General features: G+C 35.7%; 1 protein-coding gene across 21 annotated transcripts in view; it reads left to right on the forward strand.

The window, feature by feature from the left end:
* The first annotated feature begins 6,309 nt into the window (after nt 1–6,309).
* Nucleotides 6,310–22,538, forward strand: part of Ncor1 (nuclear receptor corepressor 1) — a 141,086-nt gene continuing 124,857 nt past the window's right edge. For 19 of the 21 annotated variants that reach the window (XM_048785910.1, XM_048785920.1, XM_048785935.1 and 16 more), the window contains exon 1: nt 17,878–18,055. In XM_048785910.1, coding sequence (XP_048641867.1) covers nt 17,948–18,055 — 108 coding nt within the window. In that variant the 5' untranslated portion in view covers nt 17,878–17,947. Of the gene's footprint in view, nt 6,333–17,877; nt 18,056–22,538 lie in introns of those variants that run through there. The other 2 variants (XM_015506815.2, XM_015506813.2) reach the window with 1 other exon arrangement.

Genomic DNA, 22,538 nt, shown 5'->3' on the forward strand with positions numbered 1-22,538 from the left:
AAAAAAAAAAAAAAAAAAAAAGAAAGGGCTGGGAATGTATCTGAGTGGTTAAGTACCTTTGGTTTCAATCTCTAGTATCCACGCCCCCCCCCGCCCCCGCCCCAAAGTTTGGTTTTTCCTGTACTGTGCTCTTTTTTTTTTTTTTTTTTCAGTGGTAGCATGCAGCTGTGTGTCTGCTTTCTTTTTTTTTTTTTTAATATTTATTTTTTAGTTTTTGGTGGACACAACATCTTTGTTTGTATGTGGTGCTGAGAATCGAACCCGGGCCGCACGCATGGCAGGCGAGCGCGCTACCGCTTGAGCCACATCCCCAGCCCCCTTGAGCCACATCCCCAGCCCCCTGTGCTCTTTTCTGGAGTGCTCTTTTCTATCACACTCTTTCAGACTCCACTACATGTTCAGTTTTGCCTATTTTTCAAGGGTTTGATCACATATCATTTCAATCAGTAAGTCTCCTTCGCACTCCCTCTAAAGTCTTTGTAACTTTTTTTTTTTGTGGGGGCGGGGCTGGAGATTAAATGGGGGCTTAACCACTGAGCCACATCCCCATACCTTTTTATTTTATATGTATATGTATATATAAAAACATTTCAAAAAATTTTAGTTGTAGATGGACACAATACCTTTATTTTTATGTGGTGCTGAAGATCAAACCCAGTGCCTCCATGAGCTAGGCAAGTGCTCTACCACTGAGCTACAACCCTAGCCCCCTTATTTTATATTTTGAGTCAGGGTCTTGCTAAGTTGCTTAGGGCCTTGATAAATTGCTGAGGCTGACCTCTAACTTGGTGATTCTCCTGCCTCAGCCTCCCTAGTTGCTGGGGTTACAGGCATGCACCACTGCACCTGGTGTTATCAAAATTCTTAATGCTTTACCTTTGCTCTGTTGTAATGTACATGACAAGTAGTCTCTACTAGACCATAAGCTCTTTATAGGCACATGTGTATCTGATTTAGTTTTAAAATTCCTAGAGTAATACCCTGCATTCAGGAGTGGTAAATATTTGTTAAGTGCATAGAAAAGAGCCTAGTAGCTAGGGTTAGTGTGGTTGTTGTAGTAAATGTCTGATATATGTATGGCAATTTGATGTTGAGTAGTTTTCAGAAATTGAGGTACAGGTAGAAATTTCACCAGTGTCAGGGAAATAACATGTTCATAGTTAGCTAATTAACCATGTATTTTTTTTAAGAATTTTTAAAAATATTTTTCAGTTTTCGGTGGACACCTTTATTTTATTTTATGTGGTGCTGAGGATCGAACCCATTGCCTCGTGCTCGCGCGTTACCGCTTGAGCCACATCCCCAGCCCCCAAGTATTTCTTTAAAAAATATTTTTGTCACTTCACTGAGATTTTTGGGGAGGAAGAGAAAGTAAACATGGGATTGGATCATCTCAGAGACCACATAGATAATATTAGAATGCAAGAATGTTTTAGCTTTACATATGCAGGAAATTTTGGAGTAGTTTCAGTGCGGGGGAAAAATTTGTGAATTTGGAATGGCTGGTTGATAGGATTGTGATAGAATTTGGGGATTCTTTTGAAAGAATAGTAATGCCTAGTAGTTTTACATCAAAACCCACATCCTTAAGTAGATTAGTCAGGAGCAAAAGAAGAAGAAAAAGTCAAGATTACAAAATTATTTTGTTTTTTCTCCCCCCTTTACAATGTCTACTTGAGGAATAAAATTTGGATCTTTTGTATTTTGTTTTTGCTTTATCATACACAAACTGTATGAAATCAGGAGATATTTTAAATATAAATATATGTGTGTATATGCGTGTGTGTGTGTGTGTGTAGTATATGTATGTGTGTATAGTATGTGTATATATGTTTTGGGGGTGGGGATTGAACTCAGGGGCACTCAACCACTGAGCCCCAGCCCTACTGTTTTATTTAGAGACAGTGGAGTCTGAAAGAGTCTCATTGAGTTGCTTAACTCCTTGCTGTTGCTGAGGCTGGCTTTGAACTCTCCATCCTCCTGTCTCAGCCTCCTGAGCTGCTGGGATTACAAGCATGTGCCACCGGCTGAGATCAGGATATATTAAGGTTACATTTTTTTCCTGCAAAATTTTGAGTCCGATGATGATGATGATGATGGCGGTGATAGTTTTCTTTTTATAAGAGATGAGATTTCACAATGTTGCACAGGCTGGTTTTGATCTTCTGGGCTCAAATAATCCTGCCTCAGCTTCCTGATTATAGGCATACTCCACAACCCCTGGTTTGACTTTTAGATTTGTTATGAGGGTCACCTTTAGTTATAGCTTGCTCCTTCTCCTGTGCTTTTTATTTTTTATTTATTTATTTACAAAATATTTATTTATTTTTTAGGTGTAGATGGACACACAACACAATGCCTTTATTTTTATGTGGTGCTGAGGATTGAACTTGGGTCCCGCCCGTGCTAGGCGAGCGCTCTACCACTGAGCCACAATCCCAGCCCCTGTGCTTTTTATTTTTTAAATTATTTTATTTGTTCTTTTTACATAGGCATAACAGTAGAAAGTATTTTGGTATGTTATACATACATGGAGTATCACTTATTCTAATTAGGATCCTATTCTTGTGGATGCACATGATGTAGAGTAATCTGGTCATTTATTCAAATACAAGGTTAAGAAAGTTATGCTGATTAATACTACTGTCCTTCCTATTCCCTCTCCCCTCCCTTCCCTTTGTCTAATCCAGTTCTCCCTTACTTTTGTTTAACTGTCATTCTTGTTGACATTTTTGTTGTCATACACAGTTCAGATTTGAATAGGCAGTTCATTTCCCTTGGCAATAGCATATAGATTTTTTCTAAACTTATATAATTTTTAAAAATTATATAATTTAAAAAATATTTTTAGTTGTAGATAGACACAATACCTTTATTTTGTTTATTTAGTTTTTTATGTTGTGCTGGGGTGCCGCAGTCTGGCTGGGCACAAATAACCGAGAGATCCCGAGCCACTTGTAGATTCAAGCAAGAACGAACTTTATTCCCCAACCCACGTGAACTCCACCGGAACTCCGCGAGAACTCAATGGGAGCTCAATGGAAACTCCGCTAGAACTCAAAAGAAGTGGGCACCCGAGGCAGCTGGAGCCGCCCCTTCTGGCAAAATGCCAGGCACCATCTTGACCTGGCCCTGGCTCTCAACACTGGGGATTGAACCCAGTTCCTCACGCATGCTGGGCAAGCACTCTACCACTGAGCCACACAATCCCAGTCCTAGATTATATAATTTTGAAAATGCATGTTTTAAGTAATAACTTTGCACTACTTTTTATTGAGTTCTTTTAATTCATTTTTGAATCACAGTAACTCTTACATTATTTGGAAATATTTGGAATGGAATCAAAACTTGTGCTGTCTAGGAGTTATGATCTAAAACGGGTACAGTGCAAACGTACCAGACAAAGGAGTATACACCCTGGAGGAGGGGGAAGCAAAAGTGACTTTTTGTATTCACACAAGCCATTTTTTAAAAAAAAATTATAGTTGTAGATAGACAATATGCCTTTATTTGTTAGTTTTTTTATGTGGTGCTAAGGATAGAACCCAGTGCCTCACACATGCTAGCTAAGTACTCTGCCACTGAGCTACAGCCCTAGCCCTTCACATAAGCCATTTAATGCATGAGGAAGAAGTTATTTAAAAATCTTTGTCTTTTTTTGTTTTAAATAATATATTCTGGAAGTACAGTATAGGATTATATAAAAAAAATTCAAAGTACCAGTACCACTTCCTAGATGTAATCTGCTATTTGTTGCGTGTTCTTCCAGATTTTTTCCTCTGTGTATATACTGTTCTGTATTATGGGTCATAATATATTGGTATTCTTTTGTCTACTACTGTTTCAAGTTTGTTTAAAGCTACCTCTTTGATTAACAGTTACTTAGTATCCCACTTCCACTGTATGAAAATATAATAATTTGTTTAATCAATTTCTGGCCACTATATTTCTTTGGTCAAAAAAAATGGGTAAACAATGATTACTTTTTGTTTATATATGTTTATTTACATACACATATATATTTTGTGTACTTGTGTGAGCTTAAACTTTTTGACAATATATGAAAAACTGTGATCCTGCTTGGCCTTTTATCAATCCTATTGAAGTTGAACATTTTTATTATGGGGAGTTATATTTCTTTCCTAAATTTCCTGCTTTTGTTCTGTGGTTATTTTTTTTCAGATATTTTTCTTTTTTTGTGGTTGTTGTTGTAGTTGGACACAACACATATATTTTATTTATTTTTATGTGGTGCTGAGGATTGAACCCAGGGCCTTGTACATGCTAGGTGAGCGCTGTACCGCTGACCCACAATCTCAGCCCTGTTCTGTGGTCATTTTTAAATTTTGGTTATTGGCTTTTTTTTCCAGATTGAAGAGTTCTTTACATATTAAGATATTTACTCTTTTTATATGTATGCATATCTCCTGCCTCCCAGCTATTCTTTTGTAGTGTTATACAGTTAGATAGCCAACACTAGCTAGGTTACCAGTGTTGCTGTGTGACCTTGGGCACATTATTTACTTCCTTACTTTGCTCGTTTGAAAATTGAGATAATGTAATTAGCATGAAGCTAGTAGCTAAAAAATGGTATTCATGTACTCAAAAAATTGTTAGCAGGGCTGGGGTTGTGGTTCAATGGAAGAGCACTTTACCTAGCATGTGTAAGGCACTGGGTTCGATCCTCAGCACCACACAAAAAAATAAAGTTTAGAAAATTGTTAGCAGTTTTTATTATTAGTCTTCTGGGTTTCACTGAATGGGTGAATTTAAGATATTCACTCATCTATCAAACTAGAAAAGCAAAGTGAGCAATGTTATTTATAATAGACTACTGTTGTAATGTTTTAAAGAGGAAAAATAATTTATGTGTATTTTCTTGTAATCATAGGATATACTGAAAGGATACACCGTAATGTTGGTTGCTATAGGAAAGAGAACTGAGAGAGAAGACAACTTTTTTTTTCCCCCTTGTACTGGGGATTGAACCCAGAGGCATTTTACCACTGAGTCACATCCCCAGCCCTTTTTATTTTTTATTTTGAAATAGGGTCTTGATAAGTTGTTTAGGGCCTCTGTAAATTGCTGAGGCTGGCCTACAAACTTTCTATCCTCCTGTCTCACCCTCCTGAGTTGCTGGGATTACAGGCATGCACCACCATGCCCAGCTGGAAGTGTTTCTAATTTGTCTTTATTTTTTCTTGAGCTCACCTTTATTACAATACTCTTTAAATTACTATTGTTTTATTATTCCATTCCTGGTAGTGTTAGTCACTGGTTCATTACTCTGCTTTTTTCAGACTTTGACAGTTCTGGGCTGTGTATTCTTTTGGATGAACTTTATAATCATTCTGTGAAGTTCAAAAAGAAATTTTTTGAGGTTTTTACTGAGAATACTGACTATTGATAGAGGATACTGAAATTGTAGGTTAAGTTTGGTAAACTTGATATCTTTGTGTCCTTTTTACCTTGTGTTAAAATAAATTTTTGTCCCTTGGTAAAATTTCAAACTTTGTTTCAAATAAGCCCTATACATGTATTGTTTCAACAAATATGGTAGGGAATCAAGGGAATTTATATTCTAGTGGGGGAAGACAAAATATAATCAAATACAGTTTTCCATTTTAGATTATGACATAAAGGACCCAAAAGGGGGATGTAATAGTAACTGGTAGGAGTTTACCCTGTAGGGTGATGGGAAAGGTTCTTCTGGGAGATGACATTTGAACCATGGTCCTAAGTTTAAGGAGGAGCCAGCCACATGAATGAGCCTGGGCCAGCATTCCAGGGGAGTGTAAAGGAGGACAAAGGCCTCAGGCTAGGAAGGGCTTGGCTGCTTGGTAGAGAAACTGAAAGGAACCACAAGTTGCCTAGCTTAGTGAGCAATTGGGAGAGTAAACAGACCAAATTAAGTTGGGCCTTGCAGGTCACCTAAAGTTGCTTGGATTTTATTGTAGTGCGCAAGAAGCCCTTGGGGAGTCTTATGCAGAAGAGTGACATGTTCTGATTTATGGTTTAAAAAGAATACTGGAAGTCCATCAACAATATGTGTGTGTGTGTGTGTGTGTGTGTGTGTATTGTATATATTATAAAGTGTATATATGTTATAAAGAATACTGGGCTTTTTTTGAGTTGAGAGTATTGAAATAGTAAATCTAGTTAGTTTTTTTGTTTGTTTGTTTTGTTCTGTTTCTGTTTTTGCAGCTAGAAGTAAGGATGGCAGAAGTTGTGGTGAAGTTGGGAGGCTTAGGGTCTGTGTGGAAAGAAGAGGGAATGGGACTTGCTGTTGGAGTGTACTGCGAGCCAAGCACTGTTAGCTGCTACCCTCACAGGTATCTGTGACATGTTTTGTCTGCTCCCCATAGAATCAAATCTTATAAAGTCAAATGTATTTTTCCTACTTTATTTTGGTATATACCTTAGAAATGAAGCCTGTTCATTAGTCTTGTTTTGTTTAGTAGCCTTTAGAAGTCTTTGTTAGTGGGTAAAAGGTGAGGCAAATAACATAATCTTTTAAGATCCTGTCTCTAGCAGGGTGCTGTGGTGTAGGCCTGTAATCCCAGTTACTCAGGCTAAGACAGGAGGATCACAGGTTGAGACCATATTAAAAAGCTTAAAAAAGGGTTGGAGTTGTGGCTCAGTGGTAGAGCACTTGCGCAGCATGTGTTCTCGACACCACATATAAATAAATGAATAAAATAAAGGTCCATCAACATCTAAAAAAATATTTAAAAAAAAAAAAAGCTTTAAAAAAGGGTGGGTAGGAATGTAGCTCAGTGGTAGAACACTTGCATAGCATATGAGGCAATTCCTAGCATCATCCCCCCCACCCCCAAAAAAAGAAAAAAAGGGTATCTGTTTCTGAATTTTATACAAAAAAATTAGCTTGGAGAATTTAGCCTTTCTCTGTAGCCTTAGAATAATGGAATCAGACTTTTAGGTGAGTTTATACACACAATCTTAGTATGTTCCCTTGTATAGAACAAAATTTCAATACATGGTAACCATAATTTTCCTTAGATACTGTATCTGTTGACTCAGGCCCAGCATCTATAAATTAAATATTTTTCTGATCTCAATACACTGTTCTTTTTTGTGTTAGTTCAGGAGAGATTTGGCAAGTGGTCTTTCATTTGGCTTTGAAATGTATTTGTTTTTGTAGTTGAAGGAAGGAGTGTTTTCCATATCTACTGTTTCAAGTCAGCTTATTCAATATAGTGCACCTATACCACAGTTCTCAGTTGAGTGGTTATCTAGCACTACTGTCTTGGGAAAGTTTTCCTTTCTCATTTTATGTAGGGGGGGAAGCAACATGCTTTTTTTTTTTTTTAATTCAAGACATGATAATTTTGGATAAGGCACATACTCATAAATGGATCAAATAATTATGTAAGAACATAATTAAAGTTTTTCTTTCAGTATCATAGTTTGTTAGGGTTAGGGTATTTAACTTAAAAGGATTTTTTTTCTGCTGGGTACAGTGACTCATGCCCATAATCCCAGCAACTCAGGAGGCTGAAGCTGGAGGCAAATTTGAGGCCAGCCTCAGCAATGTAGCAATGCCCTGTCTCAAAATAAAAAATAAAAAGAGCTGGGGATATAGCTTGGTGGTAATATGTTATAAAGAATACTGTGCTTTTTTTGAGTTGAGAGTATTGAAGTAGGAAATCTAGTTAGTTTTTTTTTGTTGTTGTTGTTTTGTTCTGTTTCTGTTTTTGCAGCTAGATGTAGGATGGCAGAAGTTGTGGTAGAGAAGTTCACCTGGGTTCAATGCCCAGTAAACCACCTCCATCGTGCCCCCCCATTTTTTTTTTTTTTTTTTTTTTTGCTAGCTCCTGTTTATCTGCCTGACTTCTAAGAAAGATGTCATAAGAGGCTACAAATAAAATACCTTGGCCTTCCCTCGGGACATCCCCCTCATCACCCAGCCAATGAGAAGAATGCTTTGCTTTACTTTATAGGAGAAAATTTATTCCCAGTCAGCACCACTGTGATCTTGTACAAAATTACAGAATTCCTTTAGGTGATTTCTAGTTTCTCCTCTTCTGGAGGCTGAACTGAGACTCAAGAGGTTGACTTTCAGAGTGGTATTGTAGTTCAGTGGTAGAGCACTACCTCTCATGTATGAGGCACCGGATTTGATCCTTAGCACCACATAACGACATAAAAATAAATAAATAATATAAAGGTGTTGTGTCCATCTACAACTTAAAAAAAAAAAAAAAGTTTCTTGAATTCATCCCCAGAAGGGTTTCAGCTGGTTGGGATACCTAGATAATTGGTTCTTCTTAGCTTTTCCCTGTATAATATGCTCGTGGAGTTGGACTGCTAGATCTGGGCTGCTTTGTGGGAATTAGTGAAACCTAATTTGCTTCAGTTTAGTAAAAATTTTACCATCCACAGTGTCATTATCCTTTCCTGTACTTTTATGTACAGGTTTTATTACTTGGTCAGTTAAAATTGAATTGCATATTTTATAGGCTCCTTTTTCTCCTTTGGTGAAATGTGGGCTTCACCTCTATTGTGACCCTTGGTGGATTCATCTTTGCTCATCTGCAGTCTTGCCACAGTGAAGTATATTTTTAGCTTTTTTTCCGAGATAGCTTAGGCCACCTTGAAAGCTTATCCAAGTACATTTTGGTTATGCAAAGATTGTAGGCCAAAAGCCAGGAGTTCCTGGTGAGAGGAGGATTAGCTTTTTATTTTTGGAAGATTGTGTTTGAAATTTTGTTTTTGCAAGCTATGTTTCCTGTTGAGTAGATGTGTGTGTTTGTTTAATATGGGAAGATTCAAGCAGTAATTTAAACAGACCAATTTCATTTTGCCATATTTTATGTCTGTTTGCAAGACAGAGGTTAGTTCTGGGATTATCTGTAGAATTCAGATATAATGTACTCTTGTCACTTATAGCAATGACACCTCATTTTTTATTCCCATCCTAAAACATGATTATGTATGTTGGTGTTTATGGTATGAGGCAATTGTTCATAAAACCTTGACCTGGTTTCTTAGACAAGTCACAGAAGTTTTACATTTCATTTGTCAAGCATGTAACCCTAAGTTAATGAGTTTTGGTGCCAAGGACTGAATTTATAATTTGACACTGCCACTTAAGGCAGTTCCCTTCCCCATTTAGCTCTAAGTTTAAATTGGGTTATTTTATTTCAGTTGGTTTCAAACTGTAAAGTGTTCTGTAGAAGTATCTTGGTGACCCAGGATTGGAATTTTAGGGGTGGAGGAAAGGACAGGGAGCTACGGGAAGGGGAGCCTGAAAAGATTCTCAGTGAATCGGTATATTTTTCCTTTGTATTTTTTATACTTTCGGCTTCTTTGTAAGATTTCTGAGAAGAGTGCTACTTAGAAAACAAAAGGATCTGAACACTTGCTGTGTTTTAGGGATAGGTTTTGAGGAAGCAGGCTATAGTGGTCTCCTGACTGCAGTTCATATGAGGACAGGAAGGACCTGCTGTGACCCATAAATTTTTATGCCAGTAGGGGCAAATCTTATTTTGTTATTGTATAGTTGCCTCCTGTGTTGGACCGATAGAATATTTATTTATTTACTTATTTAGTATGGTGCTGGGGATTGAACCCAGGGCCTTATGCATGCTAGACAAGCAGCACTCTACCAACTGAGCTATACCCTCAGCCCCCTGATAGAACTTTTAAGTAAGCTTGACTTTATTTTATTTTTGAGATATTAGGTTAAACTTGACAAAACTTAGGACATGAACAAAGGTTTTAACAAAGTGAAAAATGGACAAATCACCTCATATTTGAGTGCCATTGAGGGCAGGTGTTGAGTCTAGACTCACTATTGCTGAAAATTAGAATCTCCCTAAATTCATAATACATGGATTCCATACACACACACACACACACACACACACACACACACACACACACACACACACACACACATATATATATATATCACTGTTAATAAAAAATTAGATGACCCTGGTCTAAGATCTTTTCTTTTGCCTCTTCATTCCATTTATAGCTTTATGTACTTGGGATGTCTTGAGTTGCATTTTTCAGAATTACTTTGGAAAACTTTTACAAAATATGCATGAACAGTCATATAATGAAATAATCTGTAGTAACAGGAAAAACCAAGTATTTATGTCATGAGATAATTGCCAAGATATATTAAGTAATAAAAGAAAGATTATGGAACAGTATATATCTACTATATCTACTATGCTACGATTTATGTAAGAGAAAAATGTGTGTGCATGTACATGCTCCTGCATATGTAGAATGTTTCTAAAGGATACTCTAGAAACTAATTTTGGTTACTTGCTGGGAGGACAGTATTAGTTAAAGGACAAGAGGTAAGGCAATGTTTTACTTTGTTTTTTTCTAATACATTTAAAAAGTCTTAAGTCATGCATGTAATATTTATTTCCAAAAAATTATTTTAAAAAAACCATAAATACCCTCTTTCCCCAATACAACAGCAAATCCCAAAAGAAAAGCCAAATAAATGTTGGCTTTCCACTATTCACCTGAAGGAGGTGCAGGTATATATATGAGGGGAAACACCCAGGTGGTATTAATGTATGGTCCCACCAAACACCTCAATTCCTCAATGTGATTCACTACTTGTTGAGAAAGCTGCAAAGCATTGCAGAGAACACTACCTTCTTCCCCGCCTCCCTTTTTTTTGCCACTGACAACTGATATTGGAGGAATTACTGAATCTTTCTGGTCTTTAGATATCTCATCTGTAAAATCAGTGTTGTATGGGTAATTGCAAAACCTCCTGACCCTCACATTTGCTGACTTCCATGCCTTGGACCTTGAAGGAAGTAAGTGGGAGATAGGCCAAGGGAATTGATAGTCAGTCTTCTCACATTCTCTAAAGAAAAATGAAATAAATAGTAAGGATGATATATTTAATTATGATAGTCATTATCACATTGTATAAGATAAAATTTTAAATAAAAGTTCTTCAAGTTTTGTTTTCAACTTAGATTCAATGTCATTTATCTAGAAAACTTTTATTTTTGTGGTTTTAAGAATTGAATCCAGGACTGGGGCTGTGGCTCAGTGGTAGGTAGACCGCTTGCCTAGCATGCGTGGGGCACTGGTTTCAATCTTCAGCACCACATAAGAATAAACAAATAAAATAAAGACATTCTGTCCATCTACAACTACCAAAAAAAAAAAAAAGCAGGGTCTTCTGTGTGCTAGGAAAGCATTCTAACCACTGAGCTACACCCCCAGTCCTTTTTACTTTTTATTTTGAGACAAGGTCTTGCTAATGTGCCCAGGCTGTCCTTGAACTTGTGATCCTCCTACCTCAGCTTCCCAGGTTGCTGGGATTACAGGCATATGCCACTATAATTTTATTTTTAATGCATTTTATTTTAAAAACCTAACTGGGTAAATACTTGATTAAAATGGGGCAGTTGATCAGATTGGCTTGCTGAATTTTTTTCCCCTGAATTTGCTCTCTTTCCAAATTCTTTGAAATGGTGGAAACAAAATTAAAAGTTTATTAAGGATCACAAAATATTAAAGACATTATATATAATTTTCATTCTCATTATATATAATTTTTTTTTTTGCAGCGGGGGAGGTACCTGGGATTGAATTCAGGGGCACTTGGCCACTGAGCCACATCCCCAGCCCAATTTTGAATTTTATTTAGGGGCAGGGTCTCACTGAGTTGCTTAGTGCCTCACTTTTGCTGAGGCTGGTTTTTTGAATTTGTGATCCTCCTGCCTCAGCCTCCCGAGCCACTGGGATTACAGGCATGTGCCGCCGTGCCTGGTTATATAGATAATTCTTATCCTAATATATACGAATGCATGTATTTGCATATAAAAATTTGACATGTAATCAATAGTATTTATACGTATATTCCACACACATTTTTCTATCACATATAATATTCTATCTTAATTATATGCACACATTTTATTTGCCATCATAGAACATAACCATATAAATCATTTTAGGGTAGAAGTACTCAATAGTATAAAGATTTTTCTCCATGTAGTCAGACTATGAATTCAGTATTTTCATTCAGTATTTTATGGGACCTGACAGTGTGACCCTGATACTTGTGTGAAAGAGTAAATGTACTAGTTGTGAAAGGTGATTCAGGCTTTGAAAGTAGAAGCAACAACAAAGCATAGTGCGGGGAAACTTGCCAATCTAGATATAAAAACCTCATAATGCTATTGTAATTTTAAAAGTATGACATGGCATAGGAAAAGGCGAATCAAATTCATGAGTCTGAAGTTGTGGATGAGTGGGAATATCCTTCTTCATAATAAAGATGATTTTTGTTATTTATTATTTCAGTCCTATAAAAATGTGCAGAGACTTGTGTAACAAATGTTCACCTACCTACTAACTATATTCAAGAAAATTTAATATTGTTATATTCCCATCATTTTTTTATTTTAAGAAAGTGTTGTAGGTGGAGGACAGGACATCTACAACTGTCCCCTTCCCTCCATTGTTCTCTGTCCTTTTTTTTTTTTAATTAAAAAATTTTTTTTTTGGTTTTCAATGGACCTTTGTTTTATTTATTTATATGAGGTGCTGAGAATTTAACCCAGTATCTCACACATGCTGGGCAAGGGCTCTGCCACTGAGTCACAACCCCAGCCCCTCTCCTTTCTTCTTTCGATGTAACTATTATCCTGAAGTGGATGTATATGATACACATATTTATGCTTTTATTGTATGTATATTGAAAGTCATAGTAATGTTTTTCCTGTATTTCTAACATGTTACTATTTGGTAAATTCCTACCTTTTTTTTTTTTTTTTTTGAAGTTTATCTACTTCGAAGCAGGTAACTTTATGCATTGTAACTGCTATATAATATCAGAAGTATAAGAGAAGGCATAATATTTTAATAATTTGGGAAACAGTCTTTAAAAAGATGAAACAAGAATTCCAGAACAAATGTTTATAGCCTAAAGATGGAAAAAGGATTAATGTTTAGAGTGAGCGAGAATGCCAGTTTCTAGAAAACCTGCAAAATCCCATCTTTTCTAGGATAGTTTCATTCTCGTCTTTTGAACTTAAGTGCAAAGGTTGTCTTAGAATATAATTTAATAATCAACCTGGGACAATTTTGAGAATGAAATGGAGAATAACTGCACTGGAACAAGAGGTGTAGATTAGGACTGTTTGAAGAAACCAGAGCACATCAGAGCTGAGATTGGACTTCTATGCTCACCCTACCCCCTCATCCCTTCCTCCGTTTTTGCCCTTCTGTCTGCCTATTGCCTTGTTTTATTTATAACATTTTATCCTATTATTTTATGATTATTTGTTTATTGCCTATGTCTCCTCACAATAAGATAGCATATCTTGCCAGTTTAGGGCTGGGATTGTGGCTCAGTGGTAGAGCGCTTGCCTAGCATGCGTGAGGCACTGGGTTTGATCCCTGGTACCACATAAAAAAAATAAATAAAGGTATTGTGTTCACACACACACACATATATATGATGTATGTGTATGCCAGTTTAGAACAGTGGTACGTAGTAGTATATGCCTCAATAAATGTGTGTACATAAATGACATTTTTGTCTTGAATGTTACAATTCTGTGAAGATATGACAGATGTGAAAAATTAAATGATAATGCTATACATAGCATGTTTTTTATATTTTTAATTTTAAATGGACACAATACCTTTATTTGTTTAATTTTGTGTGATCCTGAGGATTTAACCCAATGCCTTATACGTGCTAGGCAAGTGCTCTACCACTGAGCTACAACCCCAGCCCCAGCATGCTTTTTAAAAAAAAAAAAAAAAAAATCAAAATGTTCTCATTTATATGGCCTTTGCCTATTGGCTAAATGTTTTTTATTTTTTGTTTTTGAGAGATAGGGTCTCACTATGATGCCCAGATTGACCTCCAACTCCTGGGTGCAAGTATTCTACCTGCTTCATTCTTTTGAGTAATTGAGGCTACAGATGTGAGCCACCATACCCTGCTTAAATTTTTGTTTGAAAGCATAATTTTCTTAAGCTTGTATTTTGTATATATATTTAAGACAATTCCTAGAAAAGCATATTTTCAAGTAATGTGGTATAAATTGCCATTATTATTATTTTTTTTTAAAAAATCTTTATTTATTTTTATGTGGTGTTGAGGATTGAACCCAATGCCTCACATATGCAAGGCAGGTAGGTGCTCTACCATTGAACCACAGCCCCAGCCCATAAATTGCCATTATTCAGAGAGCAAATTTGTACCAATTTATATATGAACTAGGAAAGTGAAAAAAAAAATGCCTATTTTCTAAAACTTTCTTCAACACTTGGCATTATTATACATTTTTAAATATACATTATTAATACATACATTAATTTACATTATTAATGTACATTATTGTATTTTTTTATATATTGCTAAGTTTTTGGGAAAAGTGATTTTTTTTGCTTTTTTATGATTATTTATGGTTACTTAACAGCATTATTTCCTTTGCTAATCCAATGTTCCTACAACTTTGTTATTTTTTTAGTGATTTGTAAAAAAAAAAAATACATATATAGGTTGTAATGAAATTTTGCCATTTGTAAGATATATCAGTATCTATGTCTGTATCTCTCTCTCTCTCTCTCTCTATATATATATATATATAAACATATATATAAACATATGTAAATATATATATGTGTGTGTGTGTGTGTATATATATATATATATATATATATATATATATATATATGGCAGAGCTTTTCCATTGAAGTTATTTTCTGGTTTGTAGTTTGCTTTCTTAAAATGTTTCTATTTTTTTACCCCACTTTTTAAAAATTGGTACATTATAGTTGTACATAATGATAGAATTTGTTGTTACATATTTTTTTAAAATTTCTTTTTTTAGTTGCAGTTGGACACAATACCTTTATTTTATTTGTTTTTATGTTGTGCTGAGGATTGAACCCAACACCTCGCATGTGCTAGGCGAGCACTCTATTGCCGAGCCACAACCCCAGCCCTGTTACCTATTCTTTTTTTTTTAAATATTTTTTAGTTGTAGATGGACTCAATACCTTTATTTATCATTATATGGTGCTGAGGATTGAACTCAGGGCCTCACATATTCTAGGCAAGCACTCTACCATTGAGCCACAACCCCAGCCCCCTGTTAGCTATTCTTTTTGTTTTTTTTCCAACATTTATTTTTTAGTTGTAGTTGGGCACAATACCTTTATTTATTTGTTTTTATGTGGTGTTGAGGATTGAACCCAGGGCTTCACATGTGCTGGGCGAGCATTCTACCGCCAAGCCACAACCCCAGCCCCCTGTTCCCTGTTCTTATGTGCACAAGATATAATTTGGCTATTACCACTCTCCAGCACTTCCCCCCTCCTTCCCTGCTTTCCACCCCTTCATCCCTTTCCTTTATTGATCTCCCTTTGATTTTCTTGAGATCCCTGCCCCACTACCATGCTTTTCCTTTTTTTTTTTAATATTTATTTTTTAGTTGTAGTTGGGCACAATACCTTCATTTATTTATTTTTAGTTGGCAAGAAGGATCGAACCCAGGGCCTCACACGTGCTAGGCGAATGCTCTACTGCTGAGCCACAACCTCAGCCCCCATGCTTTTCCTTTTTTTCCTGTCTAGCTTCCATATTCAAAAGAACGTAGGATCCTTGACCTGAATATGGCTTATTTCACCTAATATAATGGTCTCTAATTCCATCCATCTTCCAACAATGACATAGTTTCATTTTCCTTTATGGTTGAATAAAACTCCATTGTGTATATATACCACATTTTCTTTATCCATTCATCCACTGATAGTCATCTACCTTGGTTCCATAGTTGGGCTATTGTGAATTGAGCTGCTGTAAACATGGGTATGTGTGTATCACTATAGTTTGATGTAAGTTGAAGCTTTCAATTTTACCATTTATGCGTGGGGGATTGTGGTTAGGATCTTTCTTAGGTTGAAAGTATTGTACATTACCTGGTCTTTTAAAAGAATTTAGATCAGAAATTACTTTGAGGATTTTAGTGTCCTTAATTTCTTTTCTGTATCATAAGCGTCGAGGAGTAAATTATTTAGGATTATGAAGTTCCTTTGCTTATATGAGTTATATATGCTGTTTATCAAATAAGACTAAAGTGAAAATTTAAAGATATTTATTTAAAAACTATATAGGGCTGAGGGCGTAGCTCAGTGGTACTTACCATTTTCGATCCTTAGCACCAATGTATATTGAGCACTACCCATTACATGACATCTTTTTGTTGAACAACTATTTAAAAAAAATTGTTAAGAAGAGTGGTGGTGTTTTATATTTTTACTTTAGAAGATAGCTTGATTCTCCCATCTATTTCTACATTCAATATCTTGCAATATGCTGTTTTGATTAAACTTTATAAAGAAAACCTAACCCCATAGATATACAGTTGAAAAATGGAGGGGTATTTTAACAACTCTTTTTATATAATTGAGGATGTTCTTTGATTTCCCATCAAAACCAGTCAAGTGGTAATTTTTTAAAGGTTGATTCTCGTATAGAATCTGAAACCATATCAGTAGGTTTATTATATGTGTGTGTGTATATGTATGTATATGTTGTAGATGGACACAATATCTTTACTTATTTTTATGTGGTGCTGGATCAGACCTGCTAGGCAAGTTCTCTGTCACTGAGCTACAAATCCAGCCCAATGATTTACATTTTTAAAATGTACTGTATGAAAATTTATTGGTTAGCTTCATGTTTTAGATAAATCATTCATGTAAAATGTTGTAACAATCTGTATTAGTCACTTGGAGAATAAAATGTGAATTATGCAGATATTTCAAATATTGACACGTTTTGTTATATAAAAACCTCACACTTCTTAATTTCACCACTAGTCAGTCTCATAGGAAAAATCTTTAAATGTTCAGATGCTGTCAAGCTCATAGTGACAATACAAGGTGTTCCAAAATTCTTTCTTTTCTCTCTTTAAAAAAAAAAAAAAGATTTTTTTTAATATTTATTTTTCAGTTTTTGGTGGACACAACATCTTTATTTTTTATGTGGTGCTGAGGATCAAACCCAGCGCCCTGTGCATGCCAAATGAGCGCGTTACCGCTTGAGCCACATCCCCAGCCCCCAAAATTCTGATTCTCACAAGTATTGGCAGTTGCTTTCCTTGAGTTGATAGACTTTATTCTTTCTTGAAAACTTGCCCATCCTCATTGTCCTCTTATGCTATTATTTTGGGGCCTACCTGTGATTATTTAATAAAGACAATATTTTCTTTGCACAAATATTTATAAATATTCTTGGATTCTTTTTTTAAAATATTTACTTTTTAGCTTTAGATGGACACAATATTTTGTTTTTATGTGGTGCTGAGGATCGAACCCAGTGCCCCACGCATGCCAGGTGAGCGCGCTACTACTTGAGCCATATACCTAGCCCTCTTTACAGTTGACTTTTTTTTTTTTTAACAACTCCCAAATTTAGAATCATATATTTTTGTCTTTATAATATATATGTTTCTTATTTATAGAAAGACATGGCTACTGTGTGCCATGTCTAATGCTAGGATTTTTGGGGGAAAGAAGGGGGCCTAGGGCCTAATGCCTACTAAGCAGATACTGTATCTTATTACTGAGCTATATCCCCATTACCTCATGCTAAAATTTTATGTACTTTTTTTTTTTTTACTTTATATACCTAATTATATCATTAGTCATATATTAAAAGAATATTTTAGAGTGTAAATGAAAAGACCCATTAATGTTTATCCTACCTCAACAACTTCTATGAAGTGAATACATGAGTGAAAACTTTACTGCTAATTGTGGTTTTATTTATATAGCTATAGTTACATTTTGCATAGTATTTTAGTTCTTATGAATTCTCTTTTTTCTCATCCTGTTCAGGTGGTTTCCTAGAAACATGATTGTTTGTTGGACTTGATCTCACAGCCCAGTGAGGACTCCTTTACTGATAATGTCAAGTTCAGGTTATCCTCCCAACCAAGGAGCATTCAGCACAGAACAAAGTCGTTATCCTCCCCACTCTGTCCAGTACACCTTTCCCAGCACTCGCCACCAGCAGGTAAGAAACAGATGCTGTGCAAATTGCATCTGTATGTATGCTTTTCTTATATAATACATTTGTTGACCAGAAACCAAATGTACTTGCTATTGTAATTGTTGTTTTTTAATGGCAAAAATCATTCTGAAAAAACGAGGACTCAAAGTTTGGGAATTAATTATCTCTCTTTTTATTATCATTTTTTGCCATATTTTAGAGGTTGTATGTGTCTTTTGATTGTAGGAATTGTGGAAAAGAATCAGTTGCCTTGAGTTTCTAGGTCAAGACCTGTTATGTTTCATATTCTGATTGAGTTTTGAGTTGTACAGGTAACTTGGCCTCTCTTAAGTGGTGGCCAGGATAAAGGCCTCTACCTTTTTGATTGATTTGATGGCAGGAAGATGAGTTTGTATTATTGACTTACTTTATGAAAAATAAAATATGAGATGAAATTACAGGTTTAGAGTACACTAGGGATAGTGGTGTAAGAGATTTGAAGAAACTGGAAAGGAAGAGATTAAATGGTCATAACAGGGAATAAGAAGGCAGATTTATCAGCAAAATATAGTTGAATACTGCTACATACCCCTGAGTATTCCTCTGAAGTGTGGGCATAATTACACAGCAAGGTTAGACATAGGTAGTTCTGTGTAGGGAAATATTTAGTCTTTTATCACTAAGTGTGTTAGTTGTATGTTTTGCTGTTAATCTTTTTTGGTTAAAGAAGTTGCTTTCTGTTCCTAGTTTGAGAATTTTATCATGATTAGATCTTGAGTTTTGGTTGCATGTTCTTCCTGCTCCAGTGCTGTTCTGATTACTAGTTTTGTAGGTTATTTTAATTTTTTTTTTTTTTTTAAATTATTTTTGGTACCAGAAATTGAACTCAACTCAGGGGCATTTAACCACTGAGTTGTATTCCCAACCTTTTTTTTCTTTTTCTTTTCTTTTTTTTTTTTTTGGAGACAGGGTCTTGGTAAATTGCCTAGGGCCTTGCTAAATTGCTGAGGTTGGCTTTTAACTTGCAGTTCTACGGCCTCAGCCTCCAGAGCCACTAGGATTACATCTGTGTGCCACTATGCCTGGCTAGGTTATTTTTTAAAAAAGCAACTTCATTGTGTGTGTGTGTTGTGTGTGTATATAATGCAGCCATTTTATGATATATACATATTTTGACAAATTCAAATGCCCATAAACTCACCACCAAAATGGAGGTAAAGAACATTTTTATCATGCCAGAAAATTCTTATATACCTCATCCAGGTCAGCCTTCCTCCCCAACTTTCAGCGGTCTGACCTCCCATAAAACCACCAATCTGCTCTGTCATAATAGATTATATTTATTGTGCATTTCATATGGACTCTTCTGATGGCTTCTTTTCCTTCCCATAATATTTTTGAGATTTAGTCATGTCTGTCATTTTTCAGTATTAACTTTTTATTGCTAGATATGGATGTTACCTATTCTAGTTTTTAGTTATTATAAATAAAATAATTTAGAAAATATATTTATATTGTTATATATAGATTACATACAGAAGTACTGCCTTATTTTCCTTAGCAGTGTCCTTTGGTGATCATACATTTAAAATTTTTTATGAGGTCTAATTCTTTTATATTTTGTGCTTTTTGAGTTGTATCTTAAGTTTTTGCCAAACTTAAGGTTACTAAGACTTTCTATGTTTCCTTCTGTAAGTGTTATAATTTTAGGCTTTACATTTCTGTTTTGAATTAAGTTTTGTATGTGAACTGAGTTAAAAAGTTAAGTTTCAGGTTTTCATCATTAAGAATGATGTTAGCTGGGGCTGGGGTTGTGGCTCAGTGGTAGAGGGTTTGCCTAACATGTGTGAGGCACTGGCTTTGATCCTCAGCACCATATAAAAGTAAATAAATAAAAGAAAGACTTTAAAAAAAATAATGTTAGCTCAACTCAAAGTGGATCAAGGACATAGGCATTAGACCAGAAACCTGTGCCTACTAAAAGAAAAAGTAGGCTCAAATCTCCATCATGTTGTCTTAGGAACCAGATTTCTCAACAAAACTCCTAAAGTGTAAGAAGTAAAATCAAGAATCAAGAAATGGATGGTATCAACCTAAAAAGCTTCTTCACAACAAAGGAAACAATCAAGAATGTGAAGAGAGAGCCCACAGAATGGAAGAAAATCTTTTGTCACCTGCACTTCAGATAGAGCATTAATCTCTAGGATATATAAATAACTCAGAAATCTTTTTTTAAATATTTTGTTTATTTAGTTGTAGTTGGACACAATACCTTTAATTTATTTTTATGTTGTGCTGAGGATCGAACTCGGGGCTTCGCACATGCTAGGTGAGCCCTCTATTGCTGAGCCACAACCCCAGCCCACTCAAAAATCTTAACACTAAAAAAGCAAATAACCCAATCAATAAATTGGCAAAGGAACTGAACAGACACTTCACAGAAGAAATGATTGGTCAACAAATTATGAAAAAAATGTTCAACATCTCTACTAATTAGAGAAATACAAATTAAAACAACACTGAGATTTCATCTTATTCCAGTCAGAATGGCAATTACCAAAAATACAAGGAACAATAAATGTTGGCGAGGATGTGGGGAAGAAGGTATACTCATACATTGCTGATGGGACTGCAAATTGGTGAAATTACTCTGGTAAGCAGTAGGGAGACTTCTCAGAAAACTTGGAATGGAACCACCATTTGACCCATTTATCCTACTCCTTGGTATATACTCAAACAACTTAAAATCAGCATACTACAGTGAGGCAGCCATATCAATGTTTATAGCAGCTCAATTCATAGTAGCCAAGCTATGGAACCAACCGATATGCCCTTCAACAGGAATGGATAAAGAAATGTGGTACATATATGTGACGAAATATTACTTAGCCATAAAGAAGAATGAAATTGTCGCGACCCCTCGCCGGCAAGGGAAAACACGACACAGGATTCTTCTTTCAGTAGTTTATTCAGGCCTTGAGTCATGTATCATCTTCTAGCGCCCGCTCGCGACACACCCAAGCACAGCTTAATAAAGCCTCCCGCATCCCAATCCTAAGCCGCCACGTGGAGCTCTCTCATAGGGTGGTAAGGGATTTCGCGCCAACTCTCCATAAAAGGAGTTGTTTATCACAGGCCACAGCGGAAGCCGGCGCCATCTTCTAATGGCGGCCACGGTCTATAAGAATGGCTTACCACATGAAATTATGGCATTTGTGGATGGAACTGGAGACTATCAAGTTAAGTGAAGTAAACCACACCCAAAAAACCAAAGGCCAAATGTTCTCTCTGATATGTAGTTGCTAAATCACAATCAGTGGGAAGAGAATAGAAGTTCACTGGATTAGACAAAGGGGAATGAAGGGAACGAAGGGGATGGGAATAAGAAAGAAGGAATCAGACATTACTTTCCTCTGTGTGTGTGTGTGTGTGTGTGTGTGTGTATACTGTTTTAGTTGTAGGTGGACACAAGACCTTTATTTATTTTTATGTGGTGCTGAGGATCAAACCCAGTGCCTCACACGTGCTAGGCAAGTGCTCTACCACTGAGCCACACCTGCAGCCCCTTTCCTATATTCTTCTTATGTGAATACACAACCAGTGGAACACCACATCATGAACAACCACACAAATGGGAAGATATACTCCATGTATGTATGATATGTCAAAATGTATTCTACTGTCATGTATAACTAAAAAATAAATTTAAAAAAAGACTAATATTAACTTAGAAAATGTTTCCTTTTCTTGTATTTTCTTAAAAGAATTTATATAGGATTGGTGTTTTTTCTTCCTTTGATGTTTGATAGAGTATATCATGAAGCCATTGGACCTAGAATTTTCTTTTTGGCAAGAATTTAAATTATGAACTCAGTTTCTTTAGTAGTTATATATATATTTTAATTCTTTAAAAAACATTTTTTAGTTGTAGTTGGACACAATACCTTTATTTATGTATTTGTTGGTTTGTTTGTTTGTTTATTATGTGGTGCTGAGGATTGAATCCAGGGTTTCACACGTGCTAGGTGAGCACTCTACCGCTGAGCCACAACCCCAGCTCCTCTTTGATAGTTATTATTCAGAGTTTCTATTTTCTTCTGGAAGCAGTTTGAGTAAACTCTAAGAACAACCTTAAATTTATTGACAAAAGTTACACTATTCCATTATGGTTTCAATGTCTTTGACACATGTTAGATGTTATTCCTTATATTGATAATAAGTGGATTTTTTCCTTTTTTCTTTAATCAGCCTGCCTAGAGGCTTATCAATTTGATGGGTTCTTTCTTTGAAAAACAGACTGTGGTTTCATTTTTTTCACTTGGTTTTTTTTTTTGAGTTCTGGCTTTTGTGGTTTCTAATTTTTAAGTATGTGTTCTTTTTTTTCGTAACAGGGATTGAACTTGGGGTGCGCTTAATAATTGAAGCACATCCCCATCCTTTTTATTTTGAGACTAGATCTCTCAGAGTTGCTTAGGGCTTCACTACATTGCTGAGGCTGGCTTTAAAT

This window comes from Marmota marmota, unplaced genomic scaffold (assembly GCF_001458135.2).
Source record: "Marmota marmota marmota unplaced genomic scaffold, marMar, whole genome shotgun sequence".
NCBI lineage: Eukaryota > Metazoa > Chordata > Mammalia > Rodentia > Sciuridae > Marmota > Marmota marmota.